Here is a 24,728-nt window from a genome sequence, read left to right as displayed (position 1 = left end):
AAAACCGGGATAGGGCAACACACAATTTATTACACTATGTTTTGTGTCTTTTGACTTAGAAACCTTCATGCATTAAATTGGAAGTTAACGGTTTGGTTTTGGGGTGCATTACCTTGTGTCATAGGTGGCCAGGTAGGGTTTTCACTCATGAATGATTTTTGGGATGGGGATTAGTCATGTTGCTGTCGGCTAAGTTGCTTAGGTTGTTAAATGTGATGGCGTACCAAATTCTTGTTACTCCTTCTCTTTCTAATTTATTTTAAAAGATTTTTTTATTATTTAAAATCCTATAATAACATATTTAAAAATTATAAATAAATGCATTTCTAGGCATCTCAATAAAACTATTTTCCTTTTTTACTTTCTTAACCAGTTCTAAGGATCCTAGTTAATATTTGCATTTTTTATTTATAAAAACACTATTTAGTGTTTTTAGAACATTAATTAAAGAATTAAAATATTTTTTTTGTTGAGATGTGTAAAATTACATTTTCTATAACTTTTTTGTGTTCTCCTATTGCTTTTACAATAAATAGTTATTTCTTTTAGTTCTTTAACCATTACACATCTTAAGAAAATGAACAATAAAAATAAAAAGAGTTTCTCTTAAAGTAAATAGATCTCTCATTTTTTTATATAGAAGTCAAGCATTAATTACTCTTACCACATTTAGTTACTCATTCTTATTTATAAAACCCAATTACCTAATTCATGAAGATTAAGAAAAATAATTAAATTAATTGATAATAATAAATTTGTCTTGAATTTATAATTTTTTTCAATTATTATTGTCATTAATATTTTTTTTCTAATTATTTGTCAATACATTCTCTTTCTTCTTTTAATTAGGATATTTTTAGTCTAAAAATAATAAATACAATAATCATTATAAATTAAATCTTATAAAAAGGAATAAACATTATTTCAAACTTAGGTCTTATAAATAAGAATGAATGGAATAATAAACTTTTCCTCCTAATAAAGTAGTTTTAGAGTTTTGTTTTCTATTTTACTCATTTTACTTTCCACTTCACAATAATTATAAATATATGTGTAAATTAATTAGAAATTTTTTTTTAAAAAAAGTAAAAGTTTAGTAATTGATAAAAAAAAAGTATAAATAAAACTTGGGTCTTATTATGATATTGAACTTTACAATGAAAAATAAATAAAAATATGACAATTAAAAAGAAACAAGAGAAAATATTAATTAATACAATCTTTGACTTGTATACTCTGTAAATTATCCTAAGAGGGTAATTTTTTTTACTAAAATTTAATTTTCATCTTCCTATTTTTTTAATTCGTGATTTTAATTATTTTATTTTTTAATTGAGACATATTGTCATCCAATTTTAAAAAATTCATGATTTTAATTTAAACATTTTATTTCTCACTTTTAAAAAAATCTATAATTTTAATTTCCTTGATCAATGTCAAACTTGTTTACGGTGTATTTTATTCATAAAATAAACTTGTTAATAATTAAATATTTTTTTAAAAAAATCGTCAGATAAATAGTAAACAAACATGTGTTATTCAATGTAGATAAAATATATAAATCAATGTTTGAAATCAGTCACAAAAATTAAAATTACAATTTTTTTAAAAAATAGAGAATAAAATATCTCAATTGAAAAATAGACTAAAATTATGAAGTTTTTTAAATAAAAAATAAAATGCCTCAATTAAAAATAAAAAAATTAAAAAGACATATTAAAAAAATGAAAGGACGAAAATGACATTAAAAAAAAAAACTTCAACTGATATTTCCCATAAATTTGCTCTACCTGCCGTTATCTGTCCACATATTTTAGTGGACCTACTATATCTATGAGATTATGACCAAACTCTGGTTCCATTTCTCTAGTATTAATTATCCTTTCTCAATATATCTGTTAAATATAGATAAGTGTCAGAGTACCCTTTACTCCGGTTAATAGAAGGATGCTGCTTTAACAGTTCCTTTGGTTGAACTGAAAGTGTGAGAAATAAAAAAAATGTAAACATAAAAAAAAATGTTTGTTTGATTGGGATAAAATACAAGAAAAGTTTTGAAATCAATAAGTAGATCCCGCAACATAGTATTTCAGTGTTGAAATGAAGATAAAAGAGGAGAAAAGACACACAAAAAAGAAAGGACAATTGATGACCTCTTGTTTTTTTTATTACACATGCCCCGTTGTTGCCATAATAATCCATTATGGCCCTCTTATAATAATAATAATAATAAAATATATTTTTATTTAATATTAATTTTTTCTTTTCTTGCCTACCGAATAATTTAATTCAAATATTTTTATTTTATTTTATTTCATTTCAACCAAACTAGTAATAGATATAAGACTCGAAATCAATGGGAACAATCAATATAAAATAAATAAATTTAATAATAATTATCATATACATAAATAAATAAAAAATATTAAACATAACTAGAGTACAATAAATAATAGATAAGAAAAATTTTATGCAAAAAGAAATAGTTTGTTAACATTTTATGTAAATAATAGTTAAGAAACATGATAAATAAAAAAATAATAATTCAAATTATTTAATAATAATAGTTAATTAATTGAGTACAATAAAATATTTTAAAATTAATTTTATTATATATATATATATATATATATTATTGGGGAAAAATTGTAAGAAAAAACAATTTGTTAATAATTTTATGAACAATTAAAGTAGAACATTAAATAAATCGTACAATATATCAGTGCTCATAAATAAATCGTAAAATCAATTAAATAATTCAATAATTTAATTGAATGATCAGACATAATTGATCAATGGCATAAAATATATTAAAGTTATTATATATTATGATATAATAAAAGCGCAGGATCATTTTATATTAACGGTCTGGATTTGTTGATGTAATTCTAGTGTAATTTGATCTTATATATATATATATATATATATATATATATATATATATATATATATATATATATATATGAGTTAATTATATTTTTAGTAACTGAATTTTTTGAGGTTTTTATTCTTAATCTGTGAATAAAATTTTAATTAATCTAAGTTTCTAATGTTTTTGTTCGTTAATATTTTTATTCATAGTGTTAAGTGTAACCGTTAAATGATGATACGATAATTAAGTTTTTGACGGTTAAAAATTATAAAAAATTACTTGATTAAAATATTTAATAGTTATTAAACAATTTTTGGGAGTTAAAAATCTCCAAAAACTGCTTAATAAGAGCACTTGATATTGGCTATTCAAAATTACTTCACTGCAAATTTACTGTTCTCACAAATCTAACACAAATCAAAGAATCTATTAACAAAAAATTAAAACTTTAACAAAGTAATAAAATTCATGCGATGGGACTCGAAGTAGATGTTGATTCGAGCTGAATGGGTTAAAGGGGTGTGTTTGTTTGTGATAAGGGATAGGCTTTGGGGGGTTTGGAAGTGGGAACGTAAATGATGAAACTCTTTTAGTTTCATTTTGGGATATCGCGTTTAATCTTTTAGTTTAAAGTTGATTAACGATGTTGAATCCGTGTTGTTTAACAAAAATGATGAAATGTTGCTTAGAATAATGAAAACTGTAATGAGAAGAATTTTCCAGCTACTTTTAGCCAAATATCGTTCAATACCTTTTTAAATGAGTCCCTATCATTTTCTCGCGGCTTCTTAGCTGCCAAAACTAAACCACCACAATAAATAAAAAAATTAACACGCGTATCTATAATGATCCCATCATCATTTAACAACACATTTGAGGTAAAGACAAAAACATGAGAGATTAAGACCGATTTTATTAAAAAAATAAAAGTGAAAATCTCAAAACATTCAAAGAAAAAATATAGTTTGTTGGATGACAAAAACAACTCTTCCCCTACATTGTGCACTATTTCTCACTACTAAAAAACCATCTTTGATGATCATTTTGGAGAATTTGAAGACGGTCTTGAATCATCTTTGTAGTTAACATTATGAAAAATAAAAATTTTCACGATGATCTTAAAAAACCGTTTTAAAATGATATAATTTTTAAGATGATTTTCTTTTAGAACTGTCTTAAAACATTTTTTTTTAAAAAAAAATTCAGAATTCTAAGACGGTTCTTCCAAAAACTATCTTAAAAACTTTCTAAGACGGTTTTTAGAAGAACCCTCTTAGAATTATTTTTTATTTTAAAAAATTAAAAATTAATTATTCTAAGATGATTTTTTCAAAAACTATTTTAGAAAGTAGACTTTCTAAAATGATTTTTCAGAAAATCGTCTTAGAAAATTTTAAAAACCGTCTTAAAATATTTTTTTAAAAAAAATTAAAAATGTTATTCCTCTTTCTCCTATAAGTGAAATGAAAAACACGTTGGGGGGAGGGGGGAAGGCTTACGATCACAAACAAGTATATGTGCCATTTAGCTAAAGGGAAAAGAAATGAAAAAGTTGCCCAACAACTTATGCAGGTATTGAATATTGATTGAGACTCAACTTGTGATTTTTGTGTACTCCAATTATGAAAACATAGGTAGATTCGAGTGGTAAAATTTGATTTTATTATTTGAAAATTTTGTTTAAGTAAAAAAGTTTGGCAAAAAAACTTGTATAAAAAACAATAAAATATCACGAACAAAAATATAATGAAATATCATGTATAAAAAATAATAAAATATTGCAATAAAAAACAAATCCTCATATTTGTTTCTCCATGTTTTGACGTTCAATTCGACAATAAAAAATTAGCAAAAAAAATGTTTTGAAATTTTGATCCTTATTTTAGTTTACATAGGATCAAGAGGACCTAAGACTCCAACTCTCCAAGAGCCCAGACTAAAAAACACCTATACCCAAGGTTATCAATATCGAGAGTCTACGCAGACTCGTGAGAGCTTCTACGAGTCAACTCGTAGAGTCGACTCGTAGACTCGTAAGAGTCTACTTCGTAAAAAAAATATATGGATAATAAGTAAATATATTCAAAATGCACCAATTTGCAAACATATGACAATAAATTCATAGTTCATAGTTCATACTTCATATTAGTCTATTACAAAACACAACAACTGACCCTACAATGTTGGAGTTGGATCAATCTTGTTACTGAAATTCAATAGAATTATACTTTTCATATGTGAGGAGATGGAAAATGCAAAAGAGAAGATAAAATGAAACTTTAATAACACCAAGAAAATGTATAATTTCTGAACTTTCTCAGATTTAAAATTTGCTTGTGTATTATTTTAAGTTTTAACTATTTCTAATATAACATATTTCATATCTATTTTAAGCTTTTGATCTAGATAATTTAATTTTTGTGGAACCTAATGATGATGCACAATCTGAGGAAGATCTTGATGATGATAATGGAGATGGAGATGATGAAGAAAGTGATGATATTCATGGAGATGATCCTATTAGAGGATTGGACAAGCTTCTTTGAAGACATTTGTGTTTTTTTTAATTATTTAAATGCTTTAATTTTGAACACTTATGCATGGTTGTCAAACTCTAGAGTCAACTCGTAGACTCTTACGAGTTTACACGAGTCCACAAGTCTGCTCCGAGTTTGCTAAAAAACGAGTTTACTTCCGAGTCAATTCGTGGGACTGAAGTAAACTCTTACGAGTTTACACGAGTCCACAAGTCTGCTCCGAGTTTGCTAAAAAACGAGTTTACTTCCGAGTCAATTCGTGGGACTGAAGTAAACTCTTAAACTCGTAAGAGTCTACGATTTGACTCTAGAGTTTGACAACCATGCCTATACCACAAATACTGCATGTCGAGCATTATAAATGCTTAGTTGATACATGAGAAGTTTCTTTTTAAATTTCATCATATGTTTGGTATTCCAATTCACTTTTAAATTTCTACTTAAAAACATAATTACAAAAGTTGTTCATGTTAATCTTTTCTTAGAGATAGAGAGGGAAACTTGGACCTTAATTGCTTCCTCCTTTCAAATATCCTTTTACAATGCTGAACAATATATGACTCTTACATTTCCAAAGAAAGATAAGACCAAGAAGTTTGTCTTCTCTACCAAATTTTTGTATTCTAGTTTGAAACAACCAATAAAAGATGTAATCTAGCATAAAAATCTAGACGTCCAAAATAGAAATAAGAAAAATTTAACAATATATTTTCTTTGCAGCAATGACTACTCAGAATATTCAAAGGAATGAGAGAGTTCAAGTCTTCAGCCATTCACAAACGCAACCAATAATATTGTCTTCATAAAATTTCAAGAATCTGCAATGTGTTTAACATATCTATTTATAAGACCAATTAAAGAATCACAAAAGACATTTATACAATTGTAACTTAAAAGTAGGAGGACCAATGTCAATAAAAAGAAACAAAAAATAAAAAGAGTGCTTCATCTAATAATATATAAGAAAAACTTTCTTGCTCAAACTTAAATATATGAATAAACTTCAACCATCAAAGTGAGATGAATGCCATGTGATCTAGACATAGTCAAATTCGACTAACAAGAGTTAGCACTTAGCAAGCAAACTTACTTGCATAGGCATTTCTTGCATGACAATATTACTGCTTTCTTCTATGCTTTTTAGAGTTACCACTTTCCCGCCAACAACCATATTAATGACAATTCCATTTGCACAGTTGCGAGAATTCTTAGCAACAATGCAAAAATACAAACTAACACTTACTTGGACAAAACTTCGATGCAATTCCTAAGGTAATGCTCATGGTGTTCTCCAATAAGAATTGGAATTTCACCTTGGTAGTCTATGTTATGAATGTTTGCATTAAAGGATTGTGCAAATTACTAAGGCAAAACTCCAATTATGATTGGAAAACAACACCTAAGAAATTGTATTTAAGTTTTGTCTCACTTAAAAAAACTAGAAGTAGGCAATAAGAAAAGGACCAGTTGTTAAACAAGTTGCCAAACGCCTTCCATATGTCTCTTATTGGAAACACAAAAAAAAGATAGGAAGAGACAATAAGGAAACTAATTTCACAACACATGAACCACTAAACCAACATTCTTCAAGTGGTAAACATAACATTCTCATGGTTTACATCAACTATAGAAAATTAAAATTAAAATTTAAAAAGGAAAAGAGAAAAGAGGAAGACCTTCTTTGTCGGTAGCTAATAATTAATGAGAAGATGAGCGATCAAAGGAAATTCTCTAGAAGCAAAGAGAGGAAGGAAAACGTCTATTACAATTATCATATGAGATAACTCATCCTCATTCGGTGCTCCACCATGAGTCATTTGGTACCACCATGATGTCACCTGTCAAAATTTCTCTAAGATAAAAGTGCGTTTGTCTTTGCCAAGGTCATTGTACTGACACACGAAAAATGGAAATGGAGGAAACAAGAGCGAATTAGGAAAATACTATAGCGCGAGGAAGTTACGAGGAAGAAAATAAGTTTGAGAGAGACCAGAGCAGAAGACGAAAGGAAGGGAAGACTGGAGAGAGAGGAGCAGAGAGAGTTGAGGTTGTCGCGTGTGTTGCAGCAGACCACAATGGGCAAGCATGGACGTCGAACCACTAGATCCACCTGTTCAATCACTGTCGGGTTCTGCTCTTCTTCGTTGCCGATGCCTCTCCAGCCCTTCCCAACAGTAATGCATCCATCACAGTTGGTCACCACCACTTGCTGTGTCATCCTTATCTTCTTTCAAACACACATGCTCTATCCCTCTATTAGAGTGCACGAGTGGAGAGAGAGATTTTTATTTGATTTTGATTTATTGGGGAATGGAGAGAGATAGTTTGCTCAACCATAGCATGCTAAACACATAGATGAATGAGAGGAGATAGGGTATTGGGGGAGAGGAGAAAGGGTATTGGAAAGAGGAGAGAGCATGCGAAAAGAGAGGAATGACTCACATTTAATTTTTAAAATTGTCAAAATTCAAAGACGATTTTGCAAAAATCATTTTTGAAATGTTAGTAATATACTGATATTTACAAAATTGCAACATCTATACAAAGGACGACGATTTTTCAATAACCGTCGTTGAGATTACATCATAAAAAGGAGTTTTTTAATAGTGAACTCTTGTTTTTATTTTATTTTTATTTTCATTATAATTATAATTTAGTTGTTTAGCAAAGTACCAATGATTATTCTACTTTTTTTCCTGTTTAAGTATAAATATATATTTTATCATCTTATAACTTATATTTACTTTTTTTTTTCTTTTTTTTTCATTTATATAGCATATTATATCTATTATTATATGTTTTATTTTTCCCCCTCTTGCTCTCTCTTTCATCACTCTAATCCACCCTAAAATTAATGAGGTGGACATTTAACATTATTCTTTCTCTATATATGGATATGGTTTTGGTGCCAATTGGCAAAGTCATCATTAACTAGCTGTAGAACTCTACATATGGAGTTAGCAAGTGTTCACGACTTTCTAAAGGGAAAAACCATTTTAGTTACCGGTGCAACGGGATTCTTAGCAAAACGTATGTCTTCTTCTATCTCTCACACTAGTTATATTTTTTTATAAGAGAGGATTAATTAATGTTGTTCTGGCTGCTGTTGTTATATAATGCAGTTTTCGTGGAGAAGATATTAAGGGTTCAACCAAACATAAAGAAGTTATACCTTCTTCTAAGAGCAGAAAATCCTCATATAGCTACCCAACGCTTGCACGATGAGGTATGAAATTCTCTTTAACTATTTAATAGTAGTAGTAGTGTAGTACCTTGAAATTACATTGAGTCTTGGTGATAAGAAAAAAGTTATACTTTTTCCCATTCCATTATAACTATCGTGTAAAAAAATTATTTTAAAATAATAATTATTTTAATTTTTTAGTGTAACATTAATTACATTTTTATTTATATTTCTTATATATTAATGATAAATTATAACATCTAAAATGAATTAATGATAATGTAACATTAATTTTATAAAATTATTATTCTTTTTAATTATTTATTATTTTTTTATATGTGTAAAACAGCTAAGACAATAATTATTTTGGGACGGGAGCAATATTATTAGATAGTCATACAGACCGTAATAATAATTTCTTCTTAATTATCTCCACACGTTAAATATATATTAGGTTTTGGCGAAGGACTTGTTCAAGGTGGTACGAGAAATGTGGGGTGCAGATTTTGGCTCCTTCATATCCGAGAAAGTGTTGGCTGTTGCTGGCGATGTTTCTCTTGAGAACTTGGGACTTAAAGACCTAAACCTAAGGGAAAAGATGTGGGAAGATATAGATATCATAGTTCACGCTGCTGCTGCTACCAAGTTTGACGAGAGGTTATATAGTATATAAGATTAGTCATGTCACATGTGCTCAATTATTCACGCTGCTTGTTTTGCACCCAGAGAATTAATTAAAAAATACATAACGATAAATATGAATATGATTTAGTATATATCAATATTTAATATATAGTCCTATGGCAAAAAATGAAAATTATTTTCTATAAATATATTATTAATTTGTGCTTTTTTTTTCTTTCTTTTTTACAGATTTGATATTGCAATGAGCATAAACACGATGGGAGCTCTTCATGCTCTGAACTTCGCTAAGAACTGTAGTAAAATGCAAATTCTTCTCCACTTATCTACTGGTATGTAAAAAGCTTCGATGAGCTTGTATGAGTGCCGGATCTTGACTTAGAACTAATGGACACAATCTATTTTAAAAAAATAAATCTAATAATATAAAAGAGAAAAAAAACAATAGATTCAAACACATAAAAAATAAAAGGTATAAGTATAAAATTGTAAAATAAATATATATAATTTTATTAAAAAAAGTGAATGCATTTATTTATATATTCTCACATAAAAATAAGTTAGGAGGTTCAGACATATAAAGTTAAAAAAATTTAAAATATAAATTTTTAAGATAAATATATGTAACTTTATTAAAATATAGGTCCGTGTGACTGCCTGTATATAAGAATAAATTGTTCATGCTAGTTTTTTTTTTCAAGTTTCTTTACTTTCTGATCTTTATAGCAAATCCGTAACTGATGAGTAAAATTTCTTTTAAGAAAACTTGAAATTAATTCGTTAATATTCAAACTAAGGTGATTCTTAGCAAAAAGAAGATTCTATCGTGTTTTGTTCTGTTATGTTGGTTATATTACATTTCTTAAATTTGGATATAAAAGTAGTATTTGTTTTACATAAATTTGCTTCTATAAAAAGTTCCTTTATATCCATGCATTATTGATCATTACCTTGACATTTCTGTTTCAGCTTACGTATGCGGTGAGGCCAAAGGACTAGTACCTGAGGAGCCTTTTCACATGGGTCAGACCCCAAATAGGTCCTCAACATTAGACATCAACGTTGAAAAACTGCTAATTGAGGAAAAAATGGAGGAGCTCCGGGCACAAAATGCTGGTGAACAAACAGCCACATCGGTCATGAAAAACCTTGGAATTATAAGGTGTTTCGTGGAATCTGTTATTCTTTTTCTTCCAAAATAGTTATTTCCATCTCAGTCCCACTTTCTCTTTAAGCACTGCTTCCTCTTATCTCAAATTTAAGAAAAAAAATACTATTTTTTTAAATATAATAAAATTCAATTATTTTAATTTTAATTTTAATGATTTTTTCTTATTCTTAATATCAAGTTTCAATGAAAGAAAAATTAAAAAAAATATTTTTAATTAAAATTAACACAATTAAATGGGATTAACTAACTTTCTTAATTAGTCTGTCATGTTTTTTTTTTCTTTATACTTCATATGTTACTATTTATAAGATCAAATTACTTAATTCATTAAAATTAAAAAAAATAATTAATTTAATTAATAATAATAATTCATCTTAACTTTATAACTTTTTTCCAAATTATCATTGTAATTAATACATCTTTCTTATAATAATTTGTCAATACATTCTCTCTCTTCTTTAAAGTATAAGTACTTTTAGTCTAAAAATAATTAATACAAGAAACACTTTAGATTAGAGTCACATAAAAAGGAACAAATATTGTCTTAAATTTGAATTTTATAAGTAAGAATTGAGAGAGTATTTGAGACCATAGGGAATATCTCTATCCCATTATAATTGTCATGTAAGAGAAAAAATTATTGTCATTTTAGATTTTTAATGTAACATTAATTAATTATTTTTGGATTAACTAAATTTTTAGTCCCTAAATATTTTTAAAATTCAGTTTTTAGTCCCTAATTTTTTTTTATTCATCAAGATTCTTAACTTTTTCTATTAAGATTTTTAGTTTTTAAACTTTTAAAAAATTTAGATTTTAGTTCTTGAAATCTCAATAAATAAATAAAAATAATAGATTTAAACTTTTGTTTAAGTACCAAAAACATAAATTTATAAAAGTTTAAAGATTTTGACTAGTCAAATAAAAATTTAAGAACTAACAACCTTAATAAAAAAGTTGAAGAATCTTAATCAGTTAAACTAAAATTTGGGGACTAAACAAATTTGAAAAAAGTTTAGGAATTAAAAAAGTTAATTAACCCATAACTTTTTTTGACTTATATTTCTTATAAAATTAATGACAGATAACAACATAAGACAACAATTATTTTGAGATGGAGAAAGTATATATGTTAAAATCAGTTTTTATTTTTTATTTTTGAGAAATTAAAAAAACAATTTATAAAAGTTGAAATCCATGCGCAAAGTAATTTTAATGTTTGAAAACGAGTATCCAACTCTCTAAAGCGTATCACTTTTGCAAATAGACACTCTAAACATTAGTATCATTTAAATGATTTTTTTAACTTTATCTCCTTTGTAAATAACTACCTTAAACTTTAATTTTGTATCAATTAATTTTTAAAATTTATCTCTTTTTAAACATAGACATATAAATTTCATTTTTGTCTTAATTAATCTTAAAATTACCCCTTTTAATTTATAAATATTGTATTGAATTGAGGTTAAATTATTAATTAACATAGAAAATATTTCAACCATTTATTTATTTATTTTAGTCTCGTTAGTTTATTAAAATTACTTTTCAAAACATTAAAACATAATAAAATTCAGAATAAAAAAATAAATAAAAACTTTTTTTAATGTTGTTCCTTTTTTATATTCTAAATTCATTTTTATTATATTTTAATATACGAATAAATGAATTGTAGATAAAAGTTAACGGATAAATAATATTTAGGGAAAGAAGTATTAATTAAAGCACACTATTAACTTGATCCTTTTTGTAAATAGACATCATAAATTTTAATTATGTCTTAATTAATTTTTAAACCCTTTTTATAAATAGAAACCATAAATTTTAATTTTATTATTATTGATCCTTAAACTTTATCTTCTTTATAAAGTGACACCTTGAAAATTAATTTCAATCCAATTGATCCTTATAATTTACCCATTTTGCAAAAGGATCAATTGGTAAAGTTTATTTAGAAAGAAAGTTTATCAATGAACTAGTAAGAATAAAATTAAAGTTCATAATATCTATTTATAAAAAGAGTAAAGTTTAAGAATTAATTAAAATTAAAATTTATGATATATATTTTCAAAAGGGTAAAGTTTAAGAGGTTTGAATATTCCTTTCTTTTTAGTTTATGGAGGAAACTTAATTTATTTTACTTTTTTTATTTTCTTGATCTCTTATAAATACTTATTAAGAAATTTATCCAAACGTAAACTAATTATGAGCTGATATGTTTTCCAAAAATCAATTTCAGGGCAAATTTACACGGATGGCCAAATGCCTATGTATTTACAAAAGCGATGGGAGAGATGATTTTGTTCAATATGAAAGGTGATGTACCTTTGATCATCGCACGCCCTACTACAGTACTCAGCACTCACTCTGAACCATTCCCCGGTTGGATTGAAGGTGTGAGGTATGTGTTTTGAGAATGATTTAAACACCCATTTTGGAGTGTATAGGGTTGGAAAAAAGAGAGATAGAAAAGAAAAGAAAAGAAATACAAATATGATAAAAAATGATAGATAAGAAGAAAATAAATGTTCAACATATATATCCCACTTTTTGAGTGTATGGATGGAAAGAAAAGGGAGATACAAATATATATAAAAATAGAAAAATAGAAAAAATAATAGATGTGTGTCATAGAGATATGAAGAGAGGGACGAGAAAAAAAATTAGGACATAAATTATATAAAAGAGAAGTGTGATAATAATAATAAATCAAGAAGAAATTTGGATAAAAACAAATATAGGTATCTTTCTTTTACTTCTTTTTCTCTCGTAATATAAACTAGCAAGTTTTGGTGTACACACATAACATTGTTTAGGAAGTGAATATAAGAGTATAATTATTCTGTAATAATTTAATCACGTGATTGCAGAACGGTTGATGTTTTTGTTGTCTTGTACGGTAAAGGAAAATTAAGAAGATCGGTTGGTCGTCGGAATACAATTATCGACGCGGCAAGTTATCCATAATTTATTCTTCATTTTTCCCTTACTTTCTCTCATTTTTTTTACATACAAATGATTATGAATTCACTTTTAAAAATGAATAATTGAAATGATCATTATGCATGCAGATACCAGCTGACATGGTGATAAATTCCATGATAATAGCATTATTAGAGGCTCAATATTCAAAGAGCCTTTCCAAGACATTGCTTTACCATATTGGTTCTTCGTTGAGAAATCCATTCACAATTTCCGATCTTGAGGATGTAGCCTATCAATACTTCACAAAAAATCCTTTGATCAACAAAAATGGAAAACCCGTGGCTATCTCCAACAAAGTTACGTGGATCTCTAGTATGAGTTCATTTGAAAGATACATGAAGATTCGATACGTGCTACCTCTAATGGTTTGAACCTCAAGTTTCTTCATCAATTAAATAATTTTATGCTAGAGAAATAAAGTTTATAAATACTATTATTATTATTTTTGGTTTTAATTTGAGAAAACACGTAGCAGAGGAGGAAAAATAACAAAAAATAATGTGAGTTTAATTTGGAACAACTGTCATAATTTTTTATTGAATATGTTTCATATTTAAATACATTTAAAATAATTAAATAAAAAAAAATCATGTTTCATTATTTTAGGTATGTTACTGCCTAATGATGATTCAAAAACAAAATAAAAACTAATTTAAAACTTGACACTGACTTATTCATTAATAACACAACAATTAATTCAAATTAAAAATCAAAACGACATTGACAACATCTAAGACCCATTCAACAGCACTTCTCCTTTCCTTGGATATCTTCTTCAGAAATTTAATCTATTGATTTACATTACTGAAAAATTATTGCTTCAATTCCTTCACATGTGTTGACCCTTGACATTTTCAGCTTTCAGGTTTTTAGTCAAGGACTTTAAACACTTCTCATTATGCTCAATTCTTTCATCTTTCAGCTTTAAGTGTATCTTTTTGTTTGTATGCTCTTGTGCAATAGCTCAAATTTTTGTTCAATTGAATTACTTTGGGACTGCTATTTTAGAATTACTTGTTTTTCTTTAGCTTTCAGCCTTTTATGAGACAATTGAGTGATATTCTCTTTTATTGAAAAAATAATTTGTTCCTCCTCCAATGGATTTAAAGCAAAGCTTTTTTCTCTCATTTATACTTTGAGAATATCCTTGCATTTTACATCTTTAATCAAATAAATTTTTTTTTGAACAACATTTTATAATATTTCTCACCTAGTTGTCCAACACTCAACAATTTCTGATCAACTTCAGGAACATACAACATATCATAAATGAGATTTGTATCTCTGTTGGTTGAGATTACTATAGTTTCCTTTTCATTCATAGTGATAAATTTGTCATCTCCAACTCGAACCTTCAATGTACTTATATTGCTCGGTTCCTGGAATAAATCCTTGTTGTTTGTCCTGTGGTTAGTATAGCCATTGTAAATAAGCCAATTTTGACTTGATTTAATACTAGAGAAACATGTAGCAGAGGTACTCCTCCTTCGGATCAACAACCTTTGCAGCTTCATTATGTGATTGATTCCTGTTTTTGCAAATAACAACTTCATGACCCATTTGATTACACTGACTGCACTTAGCATCAGGTCTTTTCTAACATCTGAATGGAGGATGTCCTTTCTTTCTACAGTGTTAGCAAGACGGATAAAATTTCTTCCAATTTCCTTTTGCATTGGTTGATGTTGAACTTGATCCCATTCCATCAAAGTTCTTATTTTTCTTGTATTTGGTTGCATTCTGATACCTGGCTGATAAAACTCCTTCAATTCTTGATTCTTTCCTCATCAATCTTCTCTAATCCTGGGCTTGCAAGACATGTATCACCTCTGTCAACGAGATCTTGGACAGATCCTTTGTAATCTCCAAAATGATTATTGATGCTTCATATCTCTCAGGTACTGTAACCAATTTTTTTTCAACAATTCCGGAATATGCAAATGTAGTACCTAGTTATCTAACCTTGTTAGAGATGCCTAGCAATCTGTCTGAGTATCCTTTAATTGTGTTGGATTCCTTCATCTTTTGCACATCAAATTCTCTCATTAGGTTTAACATTTGTATGTCATGAACGTGCTCATCCCCTTCATACTCTTCCTTTAAATAATCCCAAATTTCTTTAGGTGAATCAAAAGTCATGATCTTGGTGAAGATCATCTAAGAAACACCAATAAATAGATATGTCTTTGCCTTCGCCTTCTTGACTTTTTTTCTCCTTGTGATGTTTTATTTGGGCCATGTTTTCAGACAGCGAAAACACTTCATAATCCTCTTTCACAACATCCCACAATTCAAAAGATTTCATGTAGGACTTTATTTTCACTTTCCAAAGGTCATAACTCTCCCCATCAAAGATAGAAAGAACAATTTAAGAGAAATTAGATTCAACATCCATTTTACACGTCTCTCATGAAGATAGCTCTACATACCAATTGTTGGTTCTAATTTAAGAAAAAAAAACATAAGAGAGAAGAAAAAAAAACGTGAGTTTAATTTGGAACAATTGACATAATTTTTTATTGAATAAATTTTATATTTAAATATATTTAAAATAACTGAATAAAAAGATTATACTCAACTATTTTAGGAACTGCTACAATACCAGGAGAATAACTAATTCAAATTAAAAATCAAAACTATCTTGACAGCATCTAAGACATGTTCAACAACAATTATTATTATTACATGAGCTAAAACAATAAATTAAATTTCTTTGTTATTTTGCTCTCTTTGCCTTCCTTATTGCTTTTCGATTCATTATTTTCTTTTCCTTGATCTACTTTGAAGGGATTAAATGTGGTGAGTAAGGTATGTTGCCATTGTTACGATGATTTTCACATGGAAAGTCAACGAAAACTCCAAACATTGATGAAAATAACAAGACTTTATAAACCTTATCTCCTATTTGAGGGCACGTAAGTACGAAACACTCCTAAACTGAGCTACTGTTTCAAACATAGTATTTATTGTTTTGTTAATCTTCGATCGTTTTGTGGAAACAGCTTTGATGACAAGAACGCAGAAATTTTACGGATGGCAAAAAACAAAGCAGGAGATGATCTTGGGAGATTTAACTTTGATCCCAGGAACATTGATTGGATGGACTATGTGTTAAACGCCCACATTCCTGGACTCGTGAAGTATGTTGTTAAGTAAGATGTAATAATATATAGCTCTTATGTTTGCATATATATATATATATATATATATATATATATATATATATATGCGTGTGCGTGTGCTACCGGTATTGCTTGTAATTGACCTTTTGAGTGTTACTGGTATTTTTTTTATGCTTTAATATAATTTAATTTGCTTATAAAATAAAGCTGTAATAATATGAAATTCATGTGATGTAGACTACAAATCTGTTAGAAATAAAAACTACAAATTAGATCATATTTGGAATAAGATTTTGTTTATCAATATTATTCTGTTTCACACAAAAAATTAATTGATGGTTTGCTATCTCATACATAAATTGAAGATACTGATAAAAAAAAAAGAAGTAGATATGACGTTTGTGATCATGAAAAGAGATAGAATTAGTTTGGTAGTGTTTGTCTTATTTCCATTTTTTATGGTCATTTCGAAGAGGGAAATCATAGATCTGATTAGTTGTGTGATTTCATTAAAAGTTCATATGACATGTCTAAGAGTGATCAAAATCTCAAGCTAAGTACTTCTATTCCTCTGTGTCAAGCTTTAGCAGAACTTGCCTTTCTCTCATACTCACTATTAGAAAATACACTTTCAACATCGGTTATTTAGAACATTCTATATCGATTCTAAAATCGATGTTGAAAGTGACGATGTTGAATATATGAATGTTAACATCGATTTTGGAAAACCGATGTTAACATACATATGACAACATCGGTTCTCTAAATAACCGATGTTAAACACAATGAACAACAGCAAAAAAAGTGTACGCATGATGAACGTTAACATCGGTTTTTCAGTAAAACCGATGTTAATATGTTAGTTTAACTTCGGTTTTCTAAAAAAACCGATGTTAATATATACACTTAACATCAGTTTTGCTAGAAAATCGATGTCAACGTTGATGATGCATACACTTATTTAGTGTAGTTCTTTGTGTATAACATCGGTTATTTGTACATAACCGATGTTAACGGCGCAATATTCACATCTTTTATTTATAATTAACCGATGTTAATGTACAATAGTTGACATCGGTTATCCACAGATAACCGATGTTAAAATACAGACGCTGACATCGGTTATACTCAAATAACCGATGTTAATATACAAACGTTAACATCGATTTTCTATTATAACCGATGTTGGTTATGATATTAACATCGGTTTTTGTTAATAACCGATGTTGTTTTGAAGTATTTTTTTATATATACTTTCTGTTTTTACAGTAAACCCAAAATTGTACCTGTTAAATGCAATTTCAGGAGGCCCAATTCACAACAAATAAACATTTTATTCTGTTTTCAAGCAGTTTTAATGATAATAAACATCAAATAATTGATTTATTATAAAGAAAAATCATCAAATGAATTCAATGTTCATGTTACATAGAAAATGTAAAAAATGTAAAAAATGTTAAAAAATGTCCCTAAATCCTAGGCCTGATCTCTAATTCGGAGATAAAACTGTGCCCACTGGATCCGCAATGTTTTTAATCTCTCTGGCTCCAATGGTCTAGGATCGTTAAAATACTGCATGATGAAATAAATCATAATAAGTTAATAATGTAATACAAATTATAAATAAATTTATTTTCTTTGAAATAAACTTACCGCTTCCCAATTATTTCTAAAAGTTCCTAAAATGATGGTGGACATCCAGCGCATGACATAGTAGCCGCACTCAATAGTTCCTTTTTGTCTATTACACTAAATACATAATGAAATTTGGATATTAATTAAACAACTAGTGTACAGACACATAAAGAAATATATATAAGTGGAAGTTTTATGTAAATGATGTACCTTGACGAAAATCCACCTAGCAGGAGCCTTTGATTTAGGCTGTGGAGCATCACCAAGACCCTTGATAGCACTGTTCCATATGAGTAACAATTAAAAACTGGTGTTGTACGTTGAGGTATTACAATGCAAATGTATTGAAAAGAACACTAACCTATTAATAATCCCCTTAAGGTAGTTGTCTGACCTGTTATGCAATGAACAAAACCAGACAACTAAGTGTTCCTTGGGCAGGATGACCACCATCTGCCAGTGTCCGCTATAGTGAAACCTAAAATGGGTTAGTACAATAGTAAACATTAATTAAATTTTGTTATTTTGTGACTTACCCATTTAGGTAGGCTCCAAGATACACATCGCGTTGTGAACTCTGCATCCAACTCTTTATGTAACTTTCAGATTCAAACTGCGATTGCCCAGACCTCTGAATGGACTGTGGCTCAAGGAATCCATAGATATCAGAATTCCCCGCTCGCATACATGTTTCAGTGAGATGCCTGTTTATGTTAAGTCAAAGTTAAATATTTATGAATTGAAAGCCATAACTTAGGTAAATAAAAGCCTTTTATTTAAAGACTTACAGAATCCACAACTTGTTTATGATAGTGAAGCTTCAATGGCTACATAATTCATAGAGGAAACAGGACTGATATCAGTTCAGCAACAAGGAACAGATTCTTGGATTTGGAACCAACATTCGAGCGGTATCTATTCGACCAATACTACTTACAAGTTTCCGATGGAGGAAATAAGGGGGGATCCAGTGGATGGGAGCTTTGTGTTTCTGTGTAATCAACATTCGAGCGGTATCTATTCGATCAATACACATTTCAATCAGTGGTCCTCTAATCTGGCAGATGCCTTTATGTAATTAGAAAGGGAATGTACTGGCTGAGCCCTCTTCCAAGAGGTGCAGCACATATGTACTTAAGTCAGGGGTTGTAGCTGGTACTTAATTCATCTTGTGTACCAGCTATGTTCAAAATATATTTGTACTCACAGTACCTCTGGTACTATTTCATCTATCTAATACATATCTATTTTTGCTGAGAAAAAAAAAAGAAGATAAAAATACAAAAACATTCAACACTAACAATTAACAAGTTCTGAGAGCCAAAATCACAGTCAATACTTCAAAGATATCAGTCCAGTAAAAAAAAGGTCATGTAGAGAGGCATCAAGATATCAGTCCCATGAAAGAAAGGTCATGTAGAGAGGCATAGCATAAGTTACAAATATACCAGTAATGCATACAACAACAATTTCAAATTAGTTTTTGAATGAAACATATAAATACCTGAGTTCGAGGCTTTAGCACAATTGACTTTCTAGCAATGACCGCAAGACCAGTTTGAATTTCGAAACAGCAATGACCACAGAATCAACAATGGCTAAAATCACTCATAATGGAATCTGAAAATACTATGGCAGCATAATTTAGTGTTTAGAAAATTAAATAAAAAAGCCATTCGTATTTTTGAAAAAGATGTTATAAATGGAGATGAAAGCAGTAAAAGAACATATGCAGAGAGTAGTAGACAGTGAGTGAATCAGATCCAGATTGAGGTCAAATTAAAGCCATTCTGCTGCAGCACTTCACTTTCACAGCTAATTAGCTAGCTCTATAGCTATGGTAGGAGCAGTAAAGTGTGTCATAATTGCCATGCCAGCCACTTGTCTGAGCAATGGTTTTGGTTTGAAAACAAAAAGTAGTGTAATGTAAAAACTAAGTACTAACTAGTGTGTGATTGCTCTTGTTGCACATGGCAGCTCTACATTGAGTGCATACACAGAAGCAATGAGGGAGCTGACATGTGAGATATTGGAGCTAATAGCAGAGGGGTTGGGGGTCCCGGACACTTGGATATTCAGCAGGTTCATAAGGGATATTGATAGAAAATGCAACAGAGAAATGCAGCAAAGAAAATGCAAGCATAGCTCTTCCTTGACATCGTTCCTTTCCCCTGTTGTCTTTCCTAAATGCAGCAGAGAAATATAGTAGATTCAGCATGAAATGACCCTTTTTGAATGTGCCCTGAAACTTGTTTCTTTGTGGCATTCGTATTTAATTTGAATTAATGTATTAATTCTTTGTGGCTTCTGATCAATTTGAATTTTGTTATTTTCTGAAAATTTTACTGCAACAGGAGATAATCAGGATATTGAAGAAAACCTAGAGAATGATGTAACAAATTCATCAAATGAAAGGTAAAATGGTAACTTAAATACAATATGATGATTCTCATCATATATCCTTGTTTCTATTACTACTGTACTTAAATACAGTCTGAGGCAGAAAGCAAGGATTAAATGACTTAAAGAAGGTGATAGTAATACAACATTCTTTCATAAAACCATAAACTTCAGAAGACATTATAATGCGATTCAAGGCATCTTCATTGATGATGTTTGGGTTCAACAACCTAAAGTGGTTAAGGAAGAAGCTGTTAAATTTTTGCTAGTAGATTCACTAAGGAAAGCTTAAACAGACCTACCTTGGATGGGGTCCAATTCAACAGGATTACTCACACGCAAAGGGAGGAGATGATTGCCCCTTTTACAGATCATGAACTTATGGAAGCTGTGTGGAGTTGTGGAGGAGAGAAATGTCCTGGGCCGGATGGATTCAACTTTAATTTCATAAAGGAGTTTTGGGGGTCTTAAAACCAGAATTTAGGAGATTTGTGGATGAATTTTATGTTAATGGAAGCTTCCCTAAGGGCAGTAATGCATCCTTTCTGGCCTTAATACCTAAATCACACAACCCCTAGACGTTTAATGACTATAGACCCATTTCCCTCATTGGCTGTATGTGCAAAGTAATAGCCAAATTATTGGCAAACAGACTTAGCAAAGTGATGGCTGACCTTATTGATGAAAGGCAATCAGCTTTCGTAAAGGATAGACACATCCTTCATGGAGCTTTGATTCTCATTGAGGTAGTAGAGGAAGCTAAAAGGTGTAAGAAGCCAGCACTGGTTTTCAAAGTGGACTTTGAAAAGGCCTATGACTCGGTTTCATGGTCATTTTTGGAGTATATGCTGGATAGGATGAGTTTTTGCCTTAAATGGAGAAATTGGATCAATGCTTGTATGTAATCAGCCACTGTATCAGTCTTAATAAATGACAGCCCTACAAAGGAATTTGCCCCCTCTAGAGGACTGAGACAAAGAGATCCTTTAGCCCCTATGCTTTTTAATATTGTAGCAGAAGGCTTGACTGGTATGATGAGGGTGACAACAAACAAAGATTTGTTCAGAAGCTACTTTGTTGGGAAGCAGAAAGAGCTTGTAAATATTCTGCAATATGCAGATGATACAATGTTTGTGGGTGAAGTTTCATGGGACAACATAAATTGTGCTGAAGGCAATGCTTAGGGGTTTTGAAATGGTATCTGGATTGAAGATTAATTTCTCAAAGAGCTATGTGGGGATATTTGGAGATGATACCAGTTGGGTTCATGGGGCAGCTCAGTTTTTGAATTGTAGTCATATGGTGACACCCTTCTACTACTTCGGGATCCCTATTGGGGCTAAAGAAAAGAATACCCTCTCAATTTCTTCACTCTATGATGTGAAATATCAAATTATTTTAAATTATATTTGTTCGGTTTATGTTACTTAAATTGATTGTTCGGTTTATGGCCAAGAAAGCATGGTATTTTCCCTTGATCATAGCTATATATTACACTGTCAAGAGTTCTGTAACGACACAAAAAAAAAATCAACTTATGATTCTTGTCAAAATCAAAACCACAACTCTAAAAAATCTTAAACATTATGCAATTAATTCTGTAAGATTAGGTAAAGCTGATAAATTGAAATGACTTATTTTCTTGTCTGAGAAAATTCACGCACAATTAATGAATACAAATTTAAAACAATTGCTAATGGTGAATTCAATATACCTTAAACCTTCAATCCAACCAGGAAAAAATACGTGCTGGTTATCATGGTGGGACGTATAATGATTAATGGCACATTATCTTTATGATGCATCACATGCATCTCTCCCATTGCTTTCGTGAATGAGTAGGTGTTTGGCCAATCATACAAATTTTCTCTGGTTTTGCATTAATTCAATGGTATCACAAAAATAATGCTACTGGATTAAGGATCTTATTAAAAAGTGTTCTTAGATATTGATGAAAAAATTAATAGAAAAAATATTTAGTGTAGAAATTATAGAAAAAAAATGATGAATAACATAATTTTGTGTATCATAATAATTTTTTTAATTTCTTAAGAATATTAGTTAACATTTGTCTTAGATTAATGAATATCAATGCTATAGCACGATAAGAATTTGATGTACCTTTGATCAGTTCCACAATCTTTCATTGTATATTTGATTGTGTTCACGGTAGCATTCTTTGATCATAGATAGTTCGTCTATTTTCTTCAACAAATTCATTTCTTCATATATGTCTAATATTGTGGTTCCTTTCAGGATTTGACCCATCTCAAAGGGTTAGTTTCTTTTGTACAATTGCTTTTCCATCCTTAATCTCTCCACATACACATGCTAACATTAATTAATACCAACAAATTTCCTGTCAGTAGTAATCAACGGGTAACCAAAATGCTAGCTTTAGTAAATTTTGTGATATTATGCTTTATGGCCAAGTTATATCCTAACCAGTTGATACGTGCACAAAAAGCTTTTTCCTATGACAATTCTTTGCGAAGTTTAATACATGTAGAGCTCACATTGTATTTACAGCCATTGAGATGGGAAACCTGAAGAAATAAAAAAAAAAAAATCAAACTGATCAAATTTATTGGGCAAGCAAAAAAATAAAATAAAATTAGTCTTAATTTGATAATGAAACCTTTCGTCAAATTTGGAAGTTCCTGCCAAGTTCACAATAACATTGATCTCTTCTAACATCTTAATCTTAAGCTCTTCATCTTTCAGTCCTAAATTGTGGAGAGAAACATCTCCTGGTATGACCACAACCTTCCTCGATATGAAAGAATCAAAATTTTCACCCCATTGGTCTCGTAGCACTCTAAATAACTGTGTGAATGACCAGCAATATGACGATTCAAGCCATGCATTAATGTACATGAATATTCATAAAGCATATATATGCACCTCATTTTGAAAGCGTTATGTTGCCAAAACAGTGTTTTCAGCTCTTACGAGGAGATACAACTTTTGTATCTCTGGTTGGGTTCTTAGTATCTTTTCGACAAAAACTGCGCATAGGCTCCGACGAGTGCCTTATCAATTATTGCTCTCTTTATTCAAAAGATCAATTTTAATATTGCGTGAATTTAGAATTGGCGAGAGCTATTTTCGTTTGATCAATTGCAATTAATTCTTTACAGTACAAATCTACCCTTGTGAAGTGTACAAGTATACAACGATTAGATGACTAGTTTGTAATTATTTTCTGTTTCCTCCTAATCATTCTTGGCTTTTGTCAACAAGCTTATAAAATGCCCTTTCACCTTATAATTGCAAGATAAGGATATAATGATCGAAGAAACAGTGTAAAAAGAAGGGACGGTGGAAGGGACAAAGATAAGAGATTGTTCGATGGTGGCTTACACGGTGGGGCTGAAGAATCTGGCTTCTCCCCAAGTCCACAAGTCACGTGACAATTTGTAAACTTTTTTTTAATTGAAATAGGTCATTATTAGATTAACATGGATAAACGGTTTAGAATTAGTGTAATGACTTATTCATGGTGTAAACGGATCTAATCTCATATATATATATATATATATACATAATGTTGGAAATAAATTTGTATGCCCACGTTATTACGTAATCAATTCTAATTTTAATAATAAAATATTATTTTATTTTTCCTGTCATATTTTATTATTCGATTAAATGGTTCATTTGATAATATCTTTGATTAAAATTAAAAATTTGTTATTATAATAGAGATTATGATAATGAGAAACAAGTTTGTTCTAATTTTAATCTAAATTGTTCTTGATCATAGAATTATTGTAAATAAGATATCAATAATCCGGATAGATTAATATATATGTGATAGTATTTATTGGATAAATATTAATAGATCTCATTTATTAATTTGCATATATAGATGAGTCACATGTTGATGTGATCATTGAAACGACTCAATTGAAATTTTTTAATGGTTAAAATTTACCATAAATTGTTAATAAAAAATTCTCAAGAAGAGGTATAATAGTTTTTTTAACTTGAGATTGTAATTAACAGATTATTTGTTGTATTTTGATTTCAGACACCCAATGTTTTAGAGTACTTGTTGAATAGATATTGGATATGATTAAATATCTATAGAATTAATGTTAATCAAGAAGGAATCCATCAATTCTTGGTAATGAGTTTCAGCTCTATGAATAAAATTATATCATGACCAGAAAAATTAAAT

The 24,728-nt window shown here is 29.2% G+C and overlaps 1 protein-coding gene, 1 long non-coding RNA gene and 1 pseudogene across 3 annotated transcripts; 1 reads left to right on the top strand and 2 right to left on the bottom strand.

Moving 5' to 3' along the window:
* Positions 1-6,209: 6,209 nt before the first annotated feature.
* On the bottom strand, positions 6,210-8,201 carry LOC100790053 (uncharacterized; annotated as a pseudogene).
* Positions 8,202-8,280: 79 nt separating this feature from the next.
* LOC100793736 (alcohol-forming fatty acyl-CoA reductase) lies at positions 8,281-16,764 on the top strand. 2 transcript variants are annotated; one of them, XM_003538083.4, is made up of 10 exons: positions 8,281-8,439; positions 8,532-8,635; positions 9,048-9,250; positions 9,467-9,567; positions 10,205-10,397; positions 12,643-12,804; positions 13,274-13,355; positions 13,475-13,753; positions 16,176-16,303; positions 16,391-16,764. In XM_003538083.4, exons 1-10 carry the CDS (start codon positions 8,361-8,363, stop codon positions 16,542-16,544), a joined length of 1,485 nt encoding a protein of 494 aa, XP_003538131.1. In that variant the 5' UTR covers positions 8,281-8,360; the 3' UTR covers positions 16,545-16,764. The 2 variants fall into 2 exon arrangements, with proteins under 2 accessions (XP_003538131.1, XP_014619618.1); XM_014764132.2 differs by having other exon boundaries at positions 16,176-16,307; positions 16,391-16,529.
* Positions 16,765-18,807: 2,043 nt separating this feature from the next.
* LOC100789522 (uncharacterized) lies at positions 18,808-23,974 on the bottom strand. The gene is made up of 5 exons (XR_005887274.1): positions 23,184-23,974; positions 22,667-23,091; positions 19,650-19,765; positions 18,934-19,162; positions 18,808-18,849 (listed from the first exon to the last, which is right to left on the bottom strand). It is a non-coding gene; the product is annotated as an uncharacterized lncRNA (long non-coding RNA).
* Positions 23,975-24,728: the final 754 nt, after the last annotated feature.

The sequence above is a fragment of the Glycine max genome, chromosome 11, assembly GCF_000004515.6.
Source record: "Glycine max cultivar Williams 82 chromosome 11, Glycine_max_v4.0, whole genome shotgun sequence".
NCBI lineage: Eukaryota > Viridiplantae > Streptophyta > Magnoliopsida > Fabales > Fabaceae > Glycine > Glycine max.
Note: the sequence above shows the minus strand (reverse complement) of the source record. Positions and strands in the feature narration are given on the sequence as shown.